Consider the following 24,203-nt stretch of genomic DNA (forward strand, 5'->3'; position numbering starts at 1 on the left):
CTGAAAAAATATTCAATCCCCCAAAAAATGTTTTTGTTTTTCTAATCTGATTGAAGATAAAAGCCATTGTGTGCGAAAAAATAACACTTATGGTCTGGTTCTGTTTTGTTTTTTTCTTTTATGTTGATTTTTTTAAATTTTACATTTATAGTAGCTAAAAGGTAAAAAAAATGTATGGCCCAGATTATTACAATTTGTGTTTGCTTCTTCTTTTGCATTCTTTTCTTGTAACAAAGAATAGAATGGGAAATGAAGCCAGGCTGCTTACGTCCTCGCAGTTGCATTCACCTAGATTAGTGTTCAAGGAAAGGCATTCTCTGCAGCTGCCTCTGTTTATTCAGGATGTGGAATGTCTCCAGTTGTAGCTACTGTTTCGCCGGATTTGTTTCATTTCCATTTATTTATTTTTTTTGTTTTCTTTTAGCCATGCAAAATAATGTCCTTCACCTGGAACCTGAAAAATGTAAAGACGTTTGTTATACATTAACACCAACAACTTAAAAAACTAATAACATTAGACATACAGCAAATTTCTTTTGAAATAGGTAGTTGCACAAACCACAAATTAAAAGTTCCTTAATCCAAGCAATATTAAGTTGAATTCAAATATATTTACATGTGTGATAATAATACAAACACTACAAATAAAAAAAAATAGAAGTAAGCATATGTCATCTACTAACAGATGTATGCTCACATATGCAAAACTGCTCACAGTGGGTAGATGAGTTATCACCTGTCTGGTATAAAGAATTGGATGATCGTCTACTCTGGATGGATCATCTGACATAATTAATTAGGAAAGTAGAAGCAGGCTGTGTGCTATAAAGCAAGGGACAGCAACGGGGTCAGTTTTTGGTTTTGTTTATTAAATTCTATTTAAAAGCTACGCATTGATTGATAATGGTTTCACTTTACAGATGAAATGCATTAGACAACTAATCCAGAGGGGATGATATTAGAGCTGACCCAATCTTATAGTTGTAGTCCAGTATTTATACTGTGGCCATATAACAACAATCATGTTATGCTGCTTTATTATTATAGCCTGTCCTATGGAAGCAAACATTTACTGGAAAAATATTTTTTTGGTAACTAGTAAAGGTTGCACCTTACAGCACAATCACACAACAAAGAAGACATGTTAGAGCAAGTACACATAATGTAGTAATGGAACAAGCTGTTAGCTGTTGTTCTATAGTCTTTCTGCTTCTCTTTCTGGACAGGTTTCCCTGCAGCAGCGGCCTATGGACCAGTAGCAGCAGCAGCAGTGGCGGCAGCTAGAGGATCAGGTAGGGGGCTTGTAAACTAAGTGGGTTATCCCTAGGTAGAAGATTGCATGGTTGGGCTATATTATTTGTCTGCTGCTGATCCTAGCCAATCATTTCCTTTGCAAGTTAAAGGTGAAGCATCAGCTTTGATGTGAAGGGCATTCTGTCTCTCACAATGAAATTAGAAGTATTACAATTCTAACTCTGTGTGTATATTGAATACATTAAGAGATATATTATAATTACATAGGATTGAAATAAACCTATACATGCTGTTTCTATAACCCATTTCCTAATAGACTTTCCAAAGTTTGAAATAAAAAATATTAGGTAAAAAAAAGAAACTCACAAAAAAAAAATCCTCCCCACATTAAGACAGTTTGTCCGGTCTTAGAATGGCTGCTGTTCCTTATAATGTACTTAATCCAGTGGATTGCATTTGTTATTTAGGATGTGTGGACAGGAAAATTAACTCATTTATTTTCAAAGTATACAAGCAAGTGTAACGATGTTATCTCAAACACTATCCATAGAACATCAAAAATAAATAATAATTGTAGCCCAGCCACAATCTAATAAACATCAGATAAGTACATGTATTAAAAGCATTTTTACAATGTTTCCTGTTTTGCTTTACAACATATTTGTACCCTTCTATTTGTTCTATTTGATGCTGCGTTGCCAAGTTGAAAGTAACATTAATCATTAAATGGGATCTCCAGTTTATTTTGTTGATATTTTGTCATTTGTTTTCCTGCAAGTGGCAGCCGCATACATCAGAGAGCCCTCTACCACGCATATACCCCTTTCACCTCTCACCACTATTCCCCCACACTCCTATACCTATAGACATTAATCCCATTTCAATCTGACTGTGTTCTCCTTCCCTAAGGACTATAAATCTGAAACACTGACAAACTACCATCTCAGGCAATTTTGGCAACAGCTTGTCAAAGTTAGCCATCAAGGTCTTAAATTGTTACTACACACCAAAGCATCATAACATTATTTTATAGGGTTTGGTAAATTTTGTCAACATTCAGAATGATCATTGTGTAGACCGTGAACATGTCTACATTTACCATTCTGAATTTGCCAGGATTCGGAAAGATGATAGTGATGAAATGTCAACATTGTCAGAATGTAAACAAAATGGTTTCTATGGTAATGTCAACATTTTGACAATGGTGACATTTCATATCTCTATATTCTGCCTGTGTTGATATTTTCCAGATGTCAACATTTTAACAACATCATAAATGTCAACATTGTCACTATCCGCCTTCTGGCTGCAGTCCATTTATACACTTATGATTTTGCATGTGTAGACATCGAAACACTTACTGATAAAGCACACAGACATTATATAATGCAATGCCTATAAAGAAGTACACAGTGACAAGTATATGAAATGGAGCACTTGAGCAGACAATTTTGTTTTCTAGTGGTGAACTTGTACCATAGATCTCAATTTACAGCATTTTGAGTTAGGTCTGAACTATGGCCATCAAGTGGCTTAACACAGCTCATCACTACCAGGGCCCGTATCCGCGTCACACCCATATTTAGAGATCCCAATCGATACCTTACATTATTATGTTATGTCACAGCAGTCACCCAGATCAGGCCAGGCTGCGGTGGTGGGTCTGATCATGACATATTGAATTTAATGTTTAAAAATGTTACATGGCACTTTGCAGGGTTCTGTAGCACCTTGCAAAGAGGGTTAAAATATTCAACAGATGTACATTAGACAATTCCAGACAAGTTTATTTATGTATCTCACTGCGATGATATGCTAATTCATATGCTGTCGCAGCACAACATAAAGACTCCCACCTTACCTTACACACATCGGTAATGTTTAGCAAGACTGCGAAATCATCGGTAGCATTGAGTACAATCGGAGCCTTTTGCACACTTGCACAAGGTCAGACCTGCATGGCATCGCAGTGGATAATTTATGCACACCCCTGCAACGACGTTCAAACGCACTGGCATATCTGCCTTTTGCCGATCACTTCCCCGTCACCTCCCTCAAACGGCACTTCCTGTCAATCATTCTGCAATTGGTCTGCGCAGTCACTGCGATCGCAGTGGCTGGTTCATACATGCGCACTGCAATGCAGGGACAGAACGCAATGGTTTGCCGATTGCATGCGTAATCGCAGTTGTGATCCTTACTAAATCAGGACCATAATTACAAAACTACAACCCACAAATTGCATAGAGTAGGCAATAGGGATAGAGGGTCCTGCTCGTAAGAGCTTACATTCTAAGGGAGATGTGGGTGGACACAGAGAGGGTGAGGGGAAGATAGTTGGGGGATGTGAAGACTACAGCGCTAAGGCTCATACACATTGGCCGACTATTATGAGCAATATGATAACTAAATCGTTGAGCGATATATCTTTCTAAACGACAAATGATGCGCCCTCCCGCGGGTCATTAACGATATTCCCAGTCGTCTGTACATGTTGCTCAATTTGGGGATATCGTTAGCATGACCCCGCTCCCCCCACACCGTCGTTCGTCATTGCGAGCATCAGCAAGTGTGTATGCACTTGTAGATGCAGGCACCCCCGCAGGGTCCATAGCTGGCTAGGTGGCTCTGTACACACATTGTCCAAGCCAGATTAAGGTCCACATGGGCTGTGAGCTGAAATGTATGAAGGGTCTATTGTGTGCTGCTGCAAGGGGGGGGTTTGTTGGATTAGTGACGTGGGGTAGTGACCAGTGATGTAAGAGTAGCTCTCTCTCGGAACCTTCCACCATATCTCTCTGATTGCCCCCTCAAAAGCTGTTTCATTGCCCCATCACAGCTCTCGCTACTCCATAACACCTCACTGGTTACCTTGCAGCTCACTCCCCACCCACATAGCTCACACTGTCCCCATCACACCTCACTGGTCACCTTGCAGCTCACTCCCCACCTCACCTCACGCCTCATACTGCTCCCCTCCCACTGTTCCCCTGACACCTCAAACTGCTCCCCTCATGTCTCAGAGCCCCCTCATGCTCTTGACTTCTACCATCATTTCTCTCACTATTCTAATTTCTCCCAGCACATCAATTCAAATACACACACAGTTACCCTAATTCTTCCCCAGCAATCTCACGCAGAGCCTCTCATGTGACAAGTCACACACACACACCTGTCTAACTTTACTCTCAAGTCTTACTTACAAACAGCAGGGAGCAGTCTTTCTGGCATCAGCTCCTCCTCTCCCTCCGATAGCAGCACTGCTCAGTCCCGTGTACCTCTGTCCCCATGCTCAGACTTCACCCTACCTCCCCTCTGTAGATCATACACCTCTAACAGTCCTGATTCCTACTGCAACAGTGGCCTCAAAACCTTGTAATGGGAGATACTTGCCCCCCCCCCCCTGGCCAACCCATCCCTGGACAATGTGGGTCTTTTTTCATGGGCACCTGAAGCTGCAGCTTCACCCGTCCCATTGTAAAGCTGGCCCTGGGAGTTTAAAGTTGAATGAAGATATGAGAAGTAAGGGTACATTTGGAGTTAGATTAGATAGTGTACAGCAGATTCCTTTTTTTGGTGCTAGTAAACATTATAGGCTGCATGCTACCAATATAATAAAATAATGAAATGTCCACAAAAGGCAGGAAAATAATTCAGAATGAGAGGCTCTCGGACATTCGGGTAACAGTGACATGTTTGCACCTGCCATAGTGCTCACACAGGAGGCCATACTCAAATGGAGAAGCTGCACCTACCATAGGGCTCACACAGGAGGCCATACTCAGATGGAGAAGCTGCACCTACCATAGGGCTCACACAGGAGGCCATACTCAGATGGAGAAGCTGCACCTGCCATAGGGCTCAGACAGGAGGCCATACTCAGATGGAAACGCTGCACCTGCCATAGGGCTCAGACAGGAGGCCATACTCAGATGGAGAAGCTGCACCTACCATAGGGCTCACACAGGGGGCCATACTCAGATAGAGAAGCTGCACCTACCATAGGGCTCACACAGGGGGCCATACTCAGATGGAGAAGCTGCACCTGCCATAGGGCTCGCATAGGAGGCCATACTCAGATGGAGAAGCTGCACCTACCATAGGGCTCACACAGGAGGCCATACTCAGATGGAGAAGCTGCACCTGCCATAGAGCTCACAGGAGGCCATTCTCAGATGGAGAAGCTGCACCTACCATAGGGCTCGCACAGGAGGCCATACTTAGATGGAGAAGCTGCACATACCATAGGGCTCACACAGGGGGCCATACTCAGATGGAGAAGCTGCGCCTGCCATAGGGCTCGCACAGGAGGCCATACTCAGATGGAGAAGCTGCACCTGCCATAGTGCTCACACAGAGGCCATACTCAGTACTCAGATGGAGAAGCTGCACCTGCCATAGTGCTCACACAGGGGCCATACTCAGTACTCAGATGGAGAAGCTGCACCTACCATAGGGCTCACACAGGAGGCCATACTCAGATGCAGAAGCTGCACCTACCATAGGGCTCACACAGGAGGCCATACTCAGATGGAGAAGCTGCACCTACCATAGGGCTCACACAGGAGGTCATAGTCATACGGAGAAGCTGCACCTACCATAGGGCTCACACAGGAGGTCATAGTCATACGGAGAAGCTGCACCTACCATAGGGCTCACACAGGAGGCCATACTCAGACGGAGAAGCTGCACCTACCATAGGGCTCACACAGGAGGCTATACTCAGACGGAGAAGCTGCACCTACCATAGGGCCCATACTCAGATGGAGAAGCTGCACCTACCATAGTGCTCACACAGGAGGCCATACTCAGATGGAGAAGCTGCACCTACCATAGGGCTCACACAGGAGGTCATAGTCATACGGAGAAGCTGCACCTACAATAGGGCTCACACAGGAGGCCATACTAAGACGGAGAAGCTGCACCTACCATAGGGCCCATACTCAGACGGGGAAGCTGCCATAGGGCTGCTGCAAGTTTTCATTGTACAAAGATGCACTGAGACAGATATGCACCATCACAAGACGCTGTAAGTCGGCGTCTACGTATATAGAAAACATATCTAAAGGGTAAGTCACAGTGCTTGTTAACATGGCAATGTAGTACAAGGTATTTTATTAACCACCTTTAGCATGAATCTAAGATACTGTATGTCATGGCAGCACAGGATGCCAGCAGTGCTCTCTTTTCATCCACTACAGTTTAAATTAAAAAAAATTAGAGCGGGGAAAGTAAACGCTTGCATCACAATATTACATTACATTCTATCTTTCAACCATATCTGCCAAAGTATTTTTAGACCTATTCCTAAAAATCATATAGGAACAAACACTCATAAAACATGCCAAAGGCTCACATTTCTGGCAGAAAATAGATTAAAAAGATAATAAGCTACATGTGTAAAGTATATTTTGTTATTACACTGAGAGTCCATACTGTATGTACATGAGTACATGCCTGGAGTTCCCCTTTAATGCTATACGTTATATTGCTGGTGATCTGCTCTGTCTACTTACCCTGTAAAAACCTTTCTGCGTAGTGAAGACGTCAATACATATTTTGCAATTGAAACTTTGCCAGAGCTTTACCAGTGTTCTCAGTAATAAAGACAAGTATGTCTCCTTTCTGTGCTTCACATCCTTCCTGCCTGTCCCATCCACTGTTCTTTGGCAAATGCAATTATTTTGTTTGCATGTGATCTGTTCCCTGTCACTGTCTTCATCTAAACACTTCTAATTCCGCACTCGCTTTGTAAAAGGGGGGATTGCTTCCTGTATACGCATTTACCACACACAAAGCCACTCTCCTTCACAGTCTGTGTATTACCAGCAACACTCTTTTTTTTTTTTTTTTTTTTAAGGCTAATTAACAAGGTATTTCCTGCAGGTTTCTTTACTTTGCTAAAAGATCTACAGCTTTTCTTGAGATAAGCAGCTTATTGAACTGCTGTTTATGCTGGATACACTGAATATTGGTGTATAAAGAAAGGTGTAGTTCATACATTAAAAGCACCAAAATTGCATCTCATGAGTAATACATCTTATTAACTACATTTGGCTGTTTTTAATAAGATAATCACCTCAGCAAGGCACTATTATAACATGGAGCTGTGCTGTGCAGTATTTTTTTGCATGAATTTATGAAATGAGCAGGCATCACTTTAAAAAGTTATTACTGTTCTCTACACATATGTATTTTTGATGCACAAGGTATTTAAAACTGATCTGGTATATTTACAAGTTCTCAGTCACATCACTAGGGCCATGACTGAACAGTAGCTGCTGGCATAGCTAGGCATACTGTAGGTCATTAGACAAAAGCAACTGTACACATGGAATTTTAGAGACTGTTGTGGGCTATATTATGCAATGAGTCAGCCTGCTAGTACTTGCTGATGGCCAGTGTTAAAATTGCTGACAGCTCTGTCCTGCCTGAGATGGTAGTGACACCATAATGAGAAGAGGTGTGAGTGCCATTCGATTTGACAGGAGAGAGAACTCTCTGTAACATTTTTTTTAAGTTATACTTTTTAAAATGTATTTTTCTTTGTCAGTGTGTTCTTCCCTTAACTTGGGTACACACTTTTTTGATTGCAGGCTGATCGGGTAAAACTGTCCCCAGTGTGACCCCCTGTCAGCTGCCTGTGAGCCACGTACATACTGTGCAGACATACAGTAGCACAGTGTGTACAGGCTTCTATGGGATCGGGAGGTTGAACCGATAATTATTAAACTATACATAAGATGCGACCTGCTGATCCAAACTGTTGCAGGAGCGTTAAAAGCCTTTTATCGGCTAACGCCCCTGCATCGGGACAGCGTACACACCTATACAATCCAACGGCCGCTCTCTTGATATTGAAAGAACGGCCCGACGATTGTATAGGTGTGTACCCAGCTTAACACATAGGATTTTGTTCCATGCTAAGAGTGCAAGGATCTTAAAGGATAATTTTAACCAAGTAGTAAATTTTACTCAATAATCGCCATATCTCCAACTACACTAGCAGACCCATGTTCTTTTCATGTAGGGATGGTCAATCGCAAGTGGTTTTCCCATCGATGGCGGACCACTGATGCTGCACCATCGGCGGTGATAGCCTGATGTTGAGGAACATCAGAGGCCATCAGTCCGAATGTAAAGGTCTGTGCATGCGCAGGACCCAGCTATCAATGGTTTTCTGCCAATGGTTTAAAACCATTAACTTGGCCATCACTAGTTCCATGGCAGGGACCTGTGGAGTTCAGGTGTGATCACGCTTGCCAGTGCTTTATCGCATTCTCCTCCCATACTGACGAATAGACAGGTGGTGCATTTAAAACAATCAACTTGGCCATCACTAATTCCATGATAGGGACATGTGGAGTTCAGAAGAGATCACCTTGCCAGTGCTGCATTGCATTCTCCTCCAACACAGGAATAAATAGAAGGTTCAGTGACCTGTGGCTCTGCACCTTTGTCTCAAATGAACACAGTGCTGTTTGAATTTGAAGCCTTCTGGGTTGGCAATATCAATGGAAGATTTTGCTGTGTTGGTGAAGGTGAGTTTTTCCAAAATGCCATGTTCTTGGCATGGAACCCCATCACTTCTGCTGTTGGGAGGTGGCTGATAAATAAAATATACTGTTTAGCTGAAATTATTCATTAATAATTCAAATAACACTTAAAACAAAGCACAACCTCCATTCCATGCAAACTGGCACCACTTGCAGGATGCAAAAGTATTAGATACATGATGGTTGGGCTTTTTTGAAGCTGATGATTAACCATTACTTTGTGTTTTTGTTGTAGCAATAGATACCCATAATTTCTACCATGTTTTTTTTTTTTTTTACCTATTTCCTTTGTTGTCATGTATATGTCTGTATGCTATAGATGTCCCAATGTAGTAATACCTTTATCCTGTAGTTTATGAAGACTGTGTTATTTCAATTTGCTTTTCAGTATCTACTTTTGTGTGTCAGTTTTGAAAGTTTGTTTCTCTCTAAATATATGCTTACAAAAATCATGTCGAACCCTACTTTAATGCCAGCCCTTGGGACTTGGCAGGTAGAAAGAGCAGATGGGTGTCCATAGGCACTGGAAATGATCAATGCCAGCTTTTCCAAATGTAAATCTTCCAGTGGGCTATATAGTGATGATTTCAATAAGTAAATGTCATTTCTATATGCAGCTTCTGCTTTGAGCTTGTATGGCATTATCTATTATTGATCATACTGCTAGCACACTCAAATATTATAGGAATCTAAACTTCGAAACTGTGGGAACACGTATGAAATTGTAGAAAATAAGATTAATTCCGTGGTTCATGCATGCCATGTACTAGCTGCAAGTAGTACTTCTATGTCAGGAACCCATGAGCTGCACTTTCTACTTGCTGGCCAGTAATATAGGGGGTATATTCACTAAAGTGAGAGTTTTTAGAAGTGGAGATGTTGCCCATAGCAACCAATTAGATTCTACTTAACATTTAACTAACACCTTCTACAAGATAATAGCAAGAATCTGATTGGTTGCTATGGGCCACATCTCCACTTCTAAAAACTCTCACTTTAGTAAATATATCCCTAAGCGTCTAAGCTGGATGGTGAGTGTGAGCAATTGAGCAATTACGTTTCTGTTTCTCTCTTGCTTGATTGAGGCTGCTGTGAGAGTGAGTGTCTCTGAGGCATTGCTTCCAGCCTCTCTTACACTCGGACCTGCACACCACCTCTCAAACACTCTTCTGAGCACTCTCAGCAGGAAGGTTTGTGCACACATTATAATTAACCCTCTTTCCATGTCCAGCTTTCTTTTAGTACCAGCTGACTGCATGTTTTGCTTGTGCAAAAAAAAAAAACCTCATTAGACACTCTCAAAGTCTTTAAAAAACACATACTTTATTCTGTTCATCCACTTTGTGTATGTGTAGTTGACTTGGTGTAATGAGTAGTCGAAGGCTTTAGAATAATCCCTGTCCCACTTTTCTGTATAGTATACCACTTCCTTGCTTGCTAGAGTGTCTTCTGTACTGCACTGGGTGCATGAACTGTTCTGTCGTTAGTGTACTTCAGTAGAAGTTGTACAAAATGTTAGTTTTGCGTACAACAGTACTTTGATATATCTTTTTGTTACAAATAAACATTCAGCCAGTGTGTTGGTTCGACCCGTGAGTACATTTGTCACTGGTTTAACAGTACAAATGGAACATAATTGCAGTATATTCATCAACTTGCCAATAGCCACAATTACAGCTCTCCGTGCAGAGAATGAACACATAAGCGCTTCTAACTTTTCAGTGGTTAAACAGCTCATTTTGCTAACCAGGAACATGTAGTTGTCTGGTCTCTATTCACAGACCTAATGATTTTGCATCTTGGCATTAGAGCGTTATTAGTAATGTATGCACTTGAAACTCCTGTGGCATTACTAGATCAGATCAATTAAGGGTTAACCTTGTAACGCTTTGAGCTAATTCAAATTATCTTTAAGCACATCAGGACGTCTATGTGTGGTTGAAGAACGGACGGCTGTAAATACACCAATATATCAATGTAGAGCATATAGTAAAAGCACATTATGTTACATTTCAGTCTCAGAACTCTTTTCCTCAAGCTATAATTTGTCTTTGCTAATGAACATACTGTAGAAACCCACCTCATAACATGTCCCATTACTACAAGATGAAAATGTGTATATGTGGGGGACAACATTAGAGTAAAAGCACATTCATGATACGCAATATTATTGGTCTGCATCACTTTTTTGTTTACCTTCCGGGAACATACATCATAGGTTGTTGCATTTATGACCCAGTGCTCTCCCTTACATTTATCAATGAGTAAATATAACACGTTTCAAATTACTAATTCATTTATTTTAAATGAATTCTGATTTTATTCATGGTAGAGTGTACAGCATATTTTTGTTTCTTGGTAGCAATTACAATCAACTAAAGCAACTGAATTTAATTTAACAAAATTGTATTCTCTTCAGATAGGTGCATGGCAACTATGTAAAGAAAGGATCTAAGAGTGCTCATACTCATAGGTCATATTTGCCTACTTTTCAAAAAGCATTTCAGGGAGATTGTGAAAGTAACAGCTATGAGCGCGGTGGTAAAGTGGACTGTACTGCTACACCTGAGAGGCGTGTCATAAAACCGACTTACATCCAAATGTAAATGAGCCCCAAAGCAGTTACTAAGATCTACTTGTTGATGAAAACACACTGATACTCTACAGAAAATGCATGTAGCCATAGGGATCATTGTGCCTTATAACCAATGCAGGGAAATGATACTAATGATCCCATTTGAATGTATATATTTCTGTATTTTTATATATATATAACAGCTACATAATGGGGAAAGGTGCAATCATGGAGATTGCTAGACTCTTCAGGGAGTCAGGGAGATTCTTTCTATTTCAGGGAGTCTCCCTGACAAGGAGAATAGGCAAGTGTATCATGGTGTGGCCTTCCTTAATCAAAAGAATAAATAAGTTTATTTCATGCATACGTCAATAATAATAATAATTAAAAAAAAGCTTATGAGATTACTCCATCAATGTAGATATATTCATTGATTTTAATTTATTGTAGCAGCCTTCTATCCTAGTGTTAATCTGAAAAAAGCCAAATGCAGACCGCTCTAGTGTGGCATTATTGTAAATGTATTCACAAAGAGATACATAAAATCTACTCTCAAACAATCTTACAAAATAAATTGAGCCTTATCTTGAGTCTCTAGAATCAGTTTGGAGATGGACAAGGCTGAAGTCCCACTGGGTACAATGTATGTCCTGAACCTTGGGAATAGACCAGGCTTTATTCTATATAATAAGCGAGAAGGTGTGTCTGTTTATCCTTTATGCATAGCCAGAGCTTTGGATCTAGCTCCACCACATTTGGCATGGTGGTGTAGTTTGACCAGGATTCGTTTTTTAGTCTAGGTTTGAACTTCGTCAGGGCCACACAGTCTGTCAAAAATCTGTGTGAAAACTACAAAAGTATCCTTTTAAGCTCACAGGCTGAGCAAATTTTATGACTCATGCAAGTTCATATTAAATCCAGAGTTAAGACCTCCCATACATCAGCAATCGATTGTGGCAATTCTGCAACTTGCAGATGATTGTTAAAAAAAATCTGCTATGTATGGGGTTCACAGATTGCAGATTTCAACCAAAAAGTGATTGGAATCAGTAAATCAAGTTGTCCAACTTGTTGGATATCATAGATCAATTGGGGCTGTAGATTGCTAATGTATGGAGATGATCAGCAGATTTGCACACTGTTACTAGTAAAATTATGGGCCATGTAGTTACGCCACTGTTTGCATGCATGTTAGCAAACAGTGTGGCAGAGTTGCCTACCCTCTCGTTTTCCACGGGAGCCTCTTGAATTTAGGTGAGAGCTTCCACTACCCCGCAAAGTAGGCCGAATCACCCGCATTCCCACTGCCCCATATAAAAATCCGGACTGCGCATGCGTGAGTTCGGAGGTGAATGGGGCAGAGCCTGAGCTTGACTGCGTCAAGATACAGGTGCGTACTCACCATGGCTCACTGATGCAGGGAGTCAGGAGTGTGTTTGCTACTGGGCCCGGAGATGACTCCTCATGCACCCACATCACGCACTGGCCAAACACAGACAGACTGCTGGGAGAGACTGATGCTCCCTGCATTCCCTGGCCAGCCAATGATAATGGAGGACATAGGGAGGAGGAGCCGACCCCGGAGGTCTGAAAAGCTGAATGACACTGAGTTTTTCAGAGCTCACTGTAGCTTCTGAAAAATCTATTGATGTCAGTGCCACGGAAGAGGGGAAGGGGAGATCTGTTAATGTGTGTGTAGGGGATTGAGTAATGTGAATGTGTGTGTGTGGAGGGCATCTTGTAATGTGAATATGTGTGTATAGGGGATCTAGTAATGTGAATGTGTGTGGGGGGGGCATCTAGTAATGTGTGTGTGAGTGGAGGGGATCTAGTAATGTGAATGTGTGGAGGGGATCTAGTAATGTTTGTGTGAGTGGAGGGGATCTAGTAATGTGAATGTGTGTGTGGTGGGATCTAGTAATATGAATGTGTGTGTGGAGTAGCTCTAGTAATGTGAATGTGTGTGTCGAGTAGCTCTAGTAATGTGAATGTGTGTGGAGGAGCTCTAGTAATGTGAATGTGTGTGTGGTGGGATCTTGTAATGTGAATGTGACAGGGGGAGATGGAGTATTAATGTAAATGTGGCACGGATATATTAATGTTAGGGTCTCAGCTTATAGGAATATATATGCTCATAGGTGGAACTACACACACCTTTGGGCAGCATGACGCATTCTGCTGCCATCTGCAATCTCCCTGAAAGTATGCAGTGCGGTCCTTTTCAGAAACAATGGAATGGGGTTATAGGCTAAGACAATGTAAGCAAATAAAGGCTGCAAATATACTTCAGGGTCCAGTCTTCAACCCGGGCAATGCCGGGTATCCCAACTAGTAGATAAAAAGCACCAGCATATTTTTTTTATTAATGTATGCATGGAATTTACTTATTTAACGATTTAGTTTATTTTATAAATATTACCTTATGAGTGCACTTATATGCTTTTTCGTTTTGTTGTTTCTCTGGGGATTTTTTTAGATATATTCCCTTTTTATTATTATTTATTTATTTATATGGTGCCACAACTGCTCGCCGGTGCCTTACAAAGTACATAAACAAATAGGTGACCAATGACTTAAAGTAAAATACAATGCAGGACAAGGACATGGATAATGTACATTGCTACATTAGCGACCATAACACCCACATAAACGGCAGAGCATAAGCAACCAAGTGTTAGCTGCCCTAGTGGGGAGTAAGAAGTAGATGAAAGTGAAGTAGGGAGAAGCACAAGAGGGTAGAGGGCCCTGCTCGTAAGAGCTTACATTCTAAAAGGGAGTGGCAGACAAACAGCTGTGACACAGATGTGGTAGACTAGGAGGAAGGAACATGTAGCAGCAAATTGGGATGAGAGCTGGAAGGCTTTAATGAAGCAGTGGCTCTTGAGAGCCCGTTTTAATGATTGTAGAGAGGTGGAGAGGGAGAGCGTTCCAAAGGTGGGGAGCAGCACGGTCAAAATCTTGGTGGCGGGAGTGGGAGGAAGTAATCAGTTGTCATGAAAGGCAACGTGCATTAGTTGAACAAAGTGGACAGACATGGGAGTGAAGGGTGATGAGATCAGACATGTAAATGGGAGAAGATTGGGTGAGAGCTTTGTAAGTGAGCGTGAGAACCTTGAATTGGGTTCTGAAAGGGAAGGGGAGCCAGTGGAGGGCTTGTAGGAGAGAGGAGGCAAATGTAGAGCGTTTGGAGAGGAAGATGAGCCAAGCAGCAGCATTGAGCACAGACTGGAGAGGAGAGAGATGGGATTTGGGGAGGCCAGATAGGAGGAGGTTAAAGTAGTATAATCTGGAGATGACCAGTGAGTGTATGAGGGTAAAAGTAGCATCCTGTGTGAGATGGGGTCTGATTACCATCATATTGTTTTTGCTTTTGTTGATTACTTTAGACTAAAACTGCACTTGAGCTTTACACCTCGCAGTACATCACCAGCAAGCTTCCTAAAACATTTAAAATAATGAATTATATTTTTGCAGGCAATGTAAGTTACCCAAGAAGAGTCTCTTACTGCAGTGGGGCTGGTGTAGACTGGTACCTACAGTATGAATTATTAATTTCAGCTCTACAATTTAGCCTTGTAAACCCATGAAGCAGTCACTAGAAACATCTGAAAACAGATATGTTTGTTTCTTCCTCCCTCGAAAAAAAGACAAAATTCTGGGGGCACTTTTGAGTAGTGGGCAAATGCAGGTGCAATTGCTGTAGAGGTCAGGAAATCTTAAAATATGTTGAACCATGAGTTCCCTGAAGAAGATGTAAACTCCTCAACGTTCCCTTTGTTATTTAACCAGGTTGTTTTCTTGCACATACTTTGCCCACCTCTTATTTCTCCAGCACTTTGTTAGTTTCCTGCAGCGTAATTGGTCAGCACTATATGGTGGCAGCATAGCAGGACCTGTACAACCTATTTTGCTTTATTAGTATGGCTATAATTTGTGGCAGTTATATTACACCTATTGCACAAGATTGGAGCTACCAATTTATAGTCTGACATCCATTTTATTTTGGAAGCAAGAAAGTCGTAGGTTCAGTGTTTAAAATGCTTGTGCTTCTAAGGGCACAAGTGACGCATTATGTTTTAGCAGTTCCACTCTGTGGGCCTGAATCGGATTAGGGAATAGAGTAAGATACACACTAGGCGTTGTGGTCACGATGCGATATCGTGTCCGATTTCCCCTTGAACTCTCCCCGGCAGTCGTGGGCACTATTTGGTGTTAAAAACTGTCCAAATTGACCCACGATCTATCGTGCATCCTAACTATTTCCAGTGCATCGTGACTGAGGTTGTCAGACCTTGCCTCCAGCAGGCAAGATCTGAAGATGCGATGTATGACTAGCAGGTACACGCATCCGCAGAGTGAAAGTGAATGGACCCTCGAGATTAGGACACATTTTACACGATCTCTTGTTCCGATGCGTCGGAATTGGGCGGATCGAGTAAAATATTGCCTAGTGTGTAGGCACCTTTAGATTTGGGAGGGGGTGTCCATACTGACATCTAAATTGCAGTGTAAAAATAAAGCTGTCCAGCATTTGTGGGCTACAGGCAAAACCAGCCAGTATTTACCCCACATGCAAAAAAAAATGTTTGTATTTGCTCCCCTTGTATGCAACATGGTTTGTCAAGATAGACTGTTACTTGCTTACTCTATTCCCGAATCTGAATCAGGCCCTGTGCTCTCACATTAATTTCCTTATGTACACAAGTTGTGGGAATTGCTTCTATCAGAATCATCTTGAAATGTACCTGTCCTTGTCCATTTACTTATTTCACAAGCCACCATCTATGACATGTCTTCTTCTTCACTTGTGCAATTGTCATCAGCCCTGCTTGATTTGGAGTCAGTCATATCCTGTTAACACTGTGCAATGCTAATGACACCTGATAATTAGATGCACAAAGGTTCCTCAGCCTTTAGGTTCTAGTGATTTGTAACAAAATAATTGAATAGCAGAGTAAAGTAGTAGAAAGATGTGAAATATCATGGCTACATTACATATATATAATGGGGATGTAGTCAGCATCCCGGCGTTCGGGATGCCGACGGTCTGAATACCGGTGCTGAAATCCCAACCGTTTGGGATCCCGGCTCCAGTATCCCGACCGCGGGCATCCCAAAGGTAAGTATCGGGGTGTTATGGGGAGGTTAGGGTTAGGCATTAGGGGGGGTTAGGGTTAGGCACCAGGTAGGGAGTGTTAGGATTAGGGTGCGGGGAGAAGGGAGGTTAGGTTTAGGCATTAGGGAGGGAGGTTAGGGTTAGGCATCGAGGAGGGTGGTTTAGAGTAGGGGTTAGAAACATACTTACCGTGACTTCCTATGGGTGTTGGGATTCTGACTTTCGGGATGCCGCTGTCGGGAATTCTGACCAGCGGCATCCGGAATTTCATACCCAACCCCTATTTTGTACATATCAATTCCATAACTGAGTTTACAGTGTCCATAACACATCCTTATATTTTGAAAAATTATTGTATCCTGCGGGTGGCCTGCTGCTTTATTTCCATCCATTTAAAGTGATTTTGCCCAACACTATTTTTCATTACTTTGGATACATTCTTTTTTTGTTGTATTATCAGTCAGAATAGGGAACCTACAGAGCCACTGCTGAATGTTGTTGTTTTAATACCCCTTGCTCAATTTACAACTATTCTGCCATTGTGCTGCTGATTTCTGAGCTTTCCAAAGGCTCTCTTTCCAGCCTTTCATTGTTGCCATTTCAAACAGAACAATCATTTCTATTTAAGAATAGATAACAAAACAAATTAGGGCTATTTGTCAACTGTTTAGTGAGAGAGAGATTTTTTTGGTCTTCCTTCTAGCACCCTGCACCTGTCATAATCGGTCCAGTTCCTCTGTCCTGTCTGGGGTGTCGGTCTCTGCTCTGATGCATCAAGCACACTCAGCTGATTCAACAAACTGCTGAGATTACGTAGTTTGTGTGCGAGAAGCACCAGAGCAGAGCAAGACACCCCAGGCAGGAAAGAGCAACTGCACGGATTGTGACAGATGCATGGTGCTAGAATGAACACTATATATAAGCTAATTACTCTCAGGCTGCTGTTCTTGATTTTATCGTTTCGGGTTTATTAGACTCGTCTGATAACTAGTCTACTAAACCTGAAACGTTAAAATTACCCTCAGGCTATTATTGTTGATTCTATTTCCTTTGTGACAAGTCCGATGAGTGCTGCTTTAGCTGCTAATATATATATATATATGTATGTGTGTGTGTATGTATGTGTATATATATACATATATAACGTTATAGTACGACTGGCACTCCTCCAAACCAAATCAGCTACCCGGGTGCACTTTCAAATGACAAGGTAATATACAGGATAGCGGCAGCACTCCAAAATAATGTTTTCACACAGCGATCAGCAATACATGGGAACAAACAGTTTGCATTGCTGATCGCTGTGTGAAAAAATTCCTTTGGAGTGCTGCCGCTATCCTGTGTGTATGTGTGTGTGTGTGTATATATATGTGTGTGTGTGTGTGTGTGTGTGTGTGTATATATATATATATATATATATATATACAGTATATATATGAATTTATTTCTTTTTTTTCATTTTGTGTTGTTGCTATATATTAAATAAACCGTGAACAGACAAGTAAAACCCTCAAATATATAATTCAGTTGCCTCGTGGCCTTCTTTCACTGCCTGCTTTTATGGAATTAACCCACAGCGTGCGGCTGCTTCCTCTTCAGCTGGTGAGCTTCATTCACTATTCATACTTCATTTATACGTTGACATTTTAGTTCCTCAGTAAATTTAAACAATTTTATTTGATGTTGGTTACTCAAAGGAGGATTGGAAAAGCCTAGCATGTCATGGAATCCATCACCCCCATGTGCTTTATGGTCTGGCACTGTGTAGGAGGTATTTTCCAAATCCTTAAGGAATATAACCAGCCTCAAAGCCCCATAAAAATTTCAGTAGCATTGCAGGATGTATGATCACCCGTTGCGCTGCTAGAAATGACCTCCGCTTTAGGTGTTTCACAGGTCATTTGCTTGAACTGTAAAGTATAACAAAAAACTGACTCCATCAATAATGTAGCAAAAGCAGGAAGTCTGTGCTCTTTTTACATCACCTGAAGTGTAATTGGTGTCAGAACCTGATGTGAGAATTACCGTAAATACATGCAAAATCTAAATAAATATAGGTGCAAAGCATCATGCATCATTCACTGGATAAACTCTACGATTAACATGGAGTATTTGTGGTTCTTTAGTAGCCTACATTTTTGTCCAAAAATACTTGCCCATCCACCACGTCAAGATGAACCCCATCAGATGGGTCCCTAACATCCCCAATACTAACACATTATGTCAGTATATCCAGGACACATATTACTTATTCTTAGTGCTTAGAGTGTGCACCTACATTTTCTTTGTCCTGTATTTATAAAATATAGTAAATGATGTATGTTTTTTGAACATGTTCTTGGATAGTATTTATAGACACTTATTATTTTCTGGTTCGTCATACTTTGCCCTGTTATGTAGTCATGTGTGACTGTGTAGTGATCTTTAAATGAGCCCCGCAATCTCTTAATTAGCATGCATTTACCAAATATCACCTTTAATTGACCTGGACATAATAACATTCCATTAGTCTTTAAGGGCATATTATAGGTCTGCTGGGTGCACAGCTATGACAAAACACACTCATAATCTCATTCAGTATAGAGCGGCCTGCATTGTTTTCCTTCCTCTATCAATCCCTGCATGAAAAGACTCCAGCCTAAAATTAGCAGAAATGATAGCTAGTTAATGTATTACAGTGAAGAGCCCTTAGCTTTGGTTTCCATGGCTCCCAAGATTGGCTCATTTGTTTTGTAGATGAGTAATTACTACACAATTAGAGTTGGCTAAAAATAAAGGAGCCCTTTGTTCCTGGCTATTCATTAATATTAATAAAAGATCTGTCCAGGCAACATAGTAAACAAGGAATGCAAATGTGTCTACCCCCTGGCAGGATAGCTGTAGATTTATTACTTCATGGCAAGCAGACTCTTCCGCCTGTCTCTTGATTTCATATTTACTGTGTCATATTCCTGTGATACAATACGCATTACAGAGGAGATCCACTCACTGCATAACAGCAGATTAACCATTTACTTCTGTGGTCTCATTTATGAGAACACATTTTTTCAGATTCCACGCTTGTAGTAGGAAAGCCATTACAGACATGACATCTTGCCTTGACACTCTCAAGATTCTATTACTTGATCTATCAATTGCCTAATTTCCCTTGAAAAGCTTTCCCAGTGCTGCCTTTCTTAAGATGTTATTTGCATTGAGGAAGTTGGAATTACCAGTAACTAGTGTTTATTCACACATTGCCATAAAGCACAGCATATAATAATCTATGCTTTGCCATTGTGCAAAAGATATATGAAAGCGCCCTTTATAGCATGATTTTTCTTTGGTTCCCGAGTATTATAAATACTACTGTGTAAATGAGCAGATGTGACAATGCAATGAACAACCGTCGTCAACAATGCATCGGGTGTACATACTGTATGATGTGTGCAATATATTGTTCCATCCACGTCGAAACTACATATCGTCCAATGAATCTATAGTGTATTCTTAGCTTTAGACCAGGGGTAGGCAACCTGTTTCACTTCAGCTGCTGTGAAACTACATATTCCAGCATGTTCTAGCCCAATTTTAGCATTCCTTAACAGCAAAACTGTGGCAAGACATGTTGGGATGTATAGTTCCACAATACCTGGAGTGCCACAGGTTACCTACCCCTAAGTTAGACTCATATGTGTATGAACTGCAATGGGGAAGCCGATGGACGGAATCCCGACCGCCGGCTTCTCAACTGTATAATCCCGGCAAGGGTTAAATGACAGGTGTCGTGATCCCGGCGTCTTTCATTTTCCCTATGCTGGGAGCCCGACACCCGGCTTACCAATCAAAGGTAAGCCGGACACGGACAGCCGCGGGGGGGGGGGGGATGGTTAGGTTTAGGGTTCCCGGGGGGGACTTAGAGGTAGGCACCACCCCCGGGTGGTTGGGGTTAGGGCTAGGCACCACCGTGAAGAAGTTAGGCACTCCGCCCCCCGGGGGACTTAGGTTTAGGCGGCGGGGAGAGGGGGGTTAGGTTTAGGCACTTAAAGGGGGGTTATGGTTAAGCACTTAAGGGGGAGGTTAGGGATAGGCACCCCTAAGGGAGGGTTAAGGTTAGGGCCTAGAATAGGTTAGTGAGTACTTACCTTTCGACGATCGGGATTTCAGTGCTGCCGGGATGCCATGCGGCCAGCAGTAAATCATACTGAATCCATAGCAATGCATCCAACTCTACAGCAGGAGCAACACGTGCAGCGTAGAGATGTAGCTTGAAACTGTTGAGTATCATATGCATAACTCCCATTACCCTATTTCTACACAATACAATAATGTTATTCATTCATATAAACAACACAGTAGTTAGGAAAGTGTTATTAATAAATGTATAAATACAAAGTAAATTAATTTAAATTATACAAACGTCTGTTATTTTCTCCATTTAAAAATCCTTAACATATCAGTTAATAGACCACCGTGACTTCATATGATATAGAATCCACACTAAAGAATTAAGTACAATCTGTTAGAGCAGTAAATCCACAAATCTAATTAGTGCTGCTGATCATCTTCCTCATCATTGAATCTCATTCTACCAGCCCTCCGGCACCCGCACCAGTGACTCCTCCTGTCAAGTGTTTGAGGGTGTGCAAGAGCCATCATTCTTATTTTATTGTCCAGTATAACAGAAAGCAGGCAAAGAACTATGGTATTCTAGCACTGGCCACCAATTCTGACGTGCAATCTGATTGCTGTTTGTCTGGCTCACAATCCAATTTCGCCCAATATGATGATATCTGGCACTAAGATTGCTTCTGGCTAACACTAGACCTATTAGTGTTGTCAGAAAATGACTTCACAACAAACTGATAGTGGTCACATTCTGAACCACTTTAAGAATCAAATCAATTTCAATCAGGCTATTATTGAATTATAATCTGCAATACAAGCCCACTTGTCTGATACCATTAACTGTGTTGTAAACTCTGAGGCCGGAATGGGATTGAAATGCAGCAGATGCCCGACAGGATCAAGATCCCGACAGGGGCAGTTAAGTACCCTAACCTCCCCTGTCCCCACCCTAACTCTACCTTAGTGGTGCCTAACCCTAACCTCCCCCTTTAGTACCTAAACCTAACCTACCCCGGGGGTGCCTAACCCTAACCCCCCCCTAACTGCTCCCTAAACCTAACCCTCCATTGGGGTGTGCCTAACCTCTCCCTGGGGGTGCCTAACTCTAACCCTCCCCCTAGGGATGCCTAATCTCCCCCCCCCCCCCCTTTCCCAAACCTATCCCTGCTAAATCCCTAGTCGCCATTCCGCTGTCGGGATTGTGACCGGTGGCCTTGTGGCCACCGGTCATATGACTACTTCACCTGAGGCCAACCTTATGGTGGTGTCAAATAGATCCTTCTGCACACTGTTTTTATTCATAGTGTTAAAAATGTTTTCAGCAGCTCATGCCATATAGTGTGAGTTAGCAAGCTAGAAGATTGCTTTCACTGCCTAGATTGGCCCATACTCTCCAACTCTCCCTGATTGTCAGGGAGAATCCCTGAAATAGTAGTAATCTCCCTGACACCTTCAAGAGTCTAGCAATCTCCCTGATTGCACCGTACCCCCATTATGAAGCTGTTATAGCAAAAAACCCCAGAGATAAATACATTTAAATGGGATCATTAGTATAATTTTGCTGCATTGGATATAAGGCACAAAGATCCCTATGGCTACATGCATTTTCTGAAACGTATCACTGTGTTTTCATCAACAAATAGATCTTACTGACTACTTTGGGGCTTGTTTACATTTGGATGTAAGACAAGGTTAGGACTCACCTCTCAGATGTAGCAGTACAAGCCCAGTTTACCACCGCGCTCATAGGTGGTGCTTTTACAATCTCCCTGAAATGCTTTTTCAAATGTAGGCAAGTATGGATTGGCCTCTTTACCTCCTGTGTAAAACTACCTACACACTATACAATTATTGGGCCAATTAGACAATAATCGGGTGATCGGACTTATTTATTGTAGTGTGTATGAACGATCGTTTTAGCATTTCATAGACAAAACGGTTAGAAAATATCCACAAACTCATTACTTCAATTATCTGTTGTCGGTCAAGACCGAAAATCCCAGCCACAATTTCCCGATATCGTGCAGAGTGTGTGCAGTCTTCATAATCTCCCCGTATTTCCTATGCTTTTTCCTGATTACCTCATCATCCTTGTGGGCATACATATGCTAATTCACTCTGAAATTTGCCAGGTATTTCATTTAAATTGTATCGTGTTTAGCACAGATATCGGGACCGGCATTTTGCATAAAAATCGTCCCAATTATCGGTATGATCAAAAAATCGTATAGTGTGTACCTAGTCTTTCACACCAGTCTGACAGTTTAGCATTAAGGGTCCACCTACATGGGGAAGGTTTGATACACACTCTGTAAAATAAAAATATTTCTGTTATCTTGGTTGTTCTAATCAGAGAAATCCTTAACCTGCAATATACAGCCTACACAGTGCCTGCATGTCAGTGACACTAGTGATTTAAAACTTTTCATCAGCATTTAAATGTCCCATTACACATTTTTATGTAATGGACCATTCATTAATAGGGGTCCGATAGGGTCACATAATATTCAGCACACATATAGACAACAGGATAATTAATTAAATGATTATTTTGTGTTCTTTTCATGGCACAAAGAGCAAATTAAGCGCCTCTAGAATTTTTAGTATTCTGTCATATTACAGAGAACAGGATAAATACAATGATAATCTTCATGTTCTGTCATAATCCAGAGAACAGGATAAGAACCCGGTATAATACACAGAATGTGATATTAGCAGTCTGGCCTTGACATAAAAAGATGAATTAACAGTTTGCATCTTAGAGATGATTCATTTAATCCTATGTGTGATTGTTTTAGATCCTAGAAAATGATATTAATTCTTTTGCTAATGCACATTGATGGTCTATCTAGCTGTCAAGGATTAATATGTCTTTAATTTCATTTCATTTTGCTTAAAGCTCTAGCGACATGTACTCTGTCCAATACAATACGTTTTCCAATTGTACATTGTATTATCTTGTTTTTAACATCATTGGGATTTGGCTTGGAAAAAATATATAGAATGGTTGTTTTATTTTAAAATATATCCACTGTACTGTAGGTCATGTTCAGAACATCATATTATAATGAACAACATTATAGCATAAACATATTTTGCAGCACTTTACAGTTGGGAACAAACACAGTAATAAAATGCTGTTTTAACAAACAGTCAGTGTAGTAAGGGGGCCTGCTTCTAAAGGTGCGTATCCACTAATAGACATAGAAACGAGTACATGATTACGACATTGTAATCGTGCGGTCGTTTCACCGTCTGTGATGTGCCTACACTGAACGTTCAGTCATTCAGTGTAGGCTCATCAATCATCCCCGAACATGGGCAACCTGACGGCGTCGTCAGGTTGACCAGCATATTTGGGTGATGATAGATGTCAAAACCTACCAGCAGGCGCAAGCATCGCTGGTCATTTTCAACATTTACATGGCCGATTGAACGATAACGATGTCGTTATCTTTCAATTGGCCTGCTTAATCGCTAAGTGGATATGCACCTTAAATTTACAAACAATAAAAAACTAATTTTCACAGTCTGGCTTGGGCCATTATGCAATGGGAAAAGTGCTTGGTAGTCTTATACAGTATACTCCAGTTAC

At 41.3% G+C, this 24,203-nt stretch overlaps 1 protein-coding gene across 3 annotated transcripts in view; it reads left to right on the top strand.

Moving 5' to 3' along the window:
* MSI2 (musashi RNA binding protein 2) overlaps positions 1-24,203 on the top strand; it is a 762,584-nt gene that overhangs the window by 667,665 nt on the left and 70,716 nt on the right. The window contains exons 11-12 of one of the 3 annotated variants that reach the window (XM_088456130.1): positions 425-463; positions 1,227-1,292. The exons of 1 other annotated variant lie outside the window; for it this stretch is intronic. In XM_088456130.1, coding sequence (XP_088312256.1) covers positions 425-463; positions 1,227-1,292 — 105 coding nt within the window. The remainder of the gene's footprint in view (positions 1-424; positions 464-1,226; positions 1,293-24,203) is intronic. One more of the 3 variants, XM_088456131.1, reaches the window with a different exon arrangement.

Source organism: Taudactylus pleione, unplaced genomic scaffold (assembly GCF_031769625.1).
Source record: "Taudactylus pleione unplaced genomic scaffold, aTauple2 ptg000687l, whole genome shotgun sequence".
NCBI classification, from domain to species: Eukaryota; Metazoa; Chordata; class Amphibia; order Anura; family Myobatrachidae; genus Taudactylus; species Taudactylus pleione.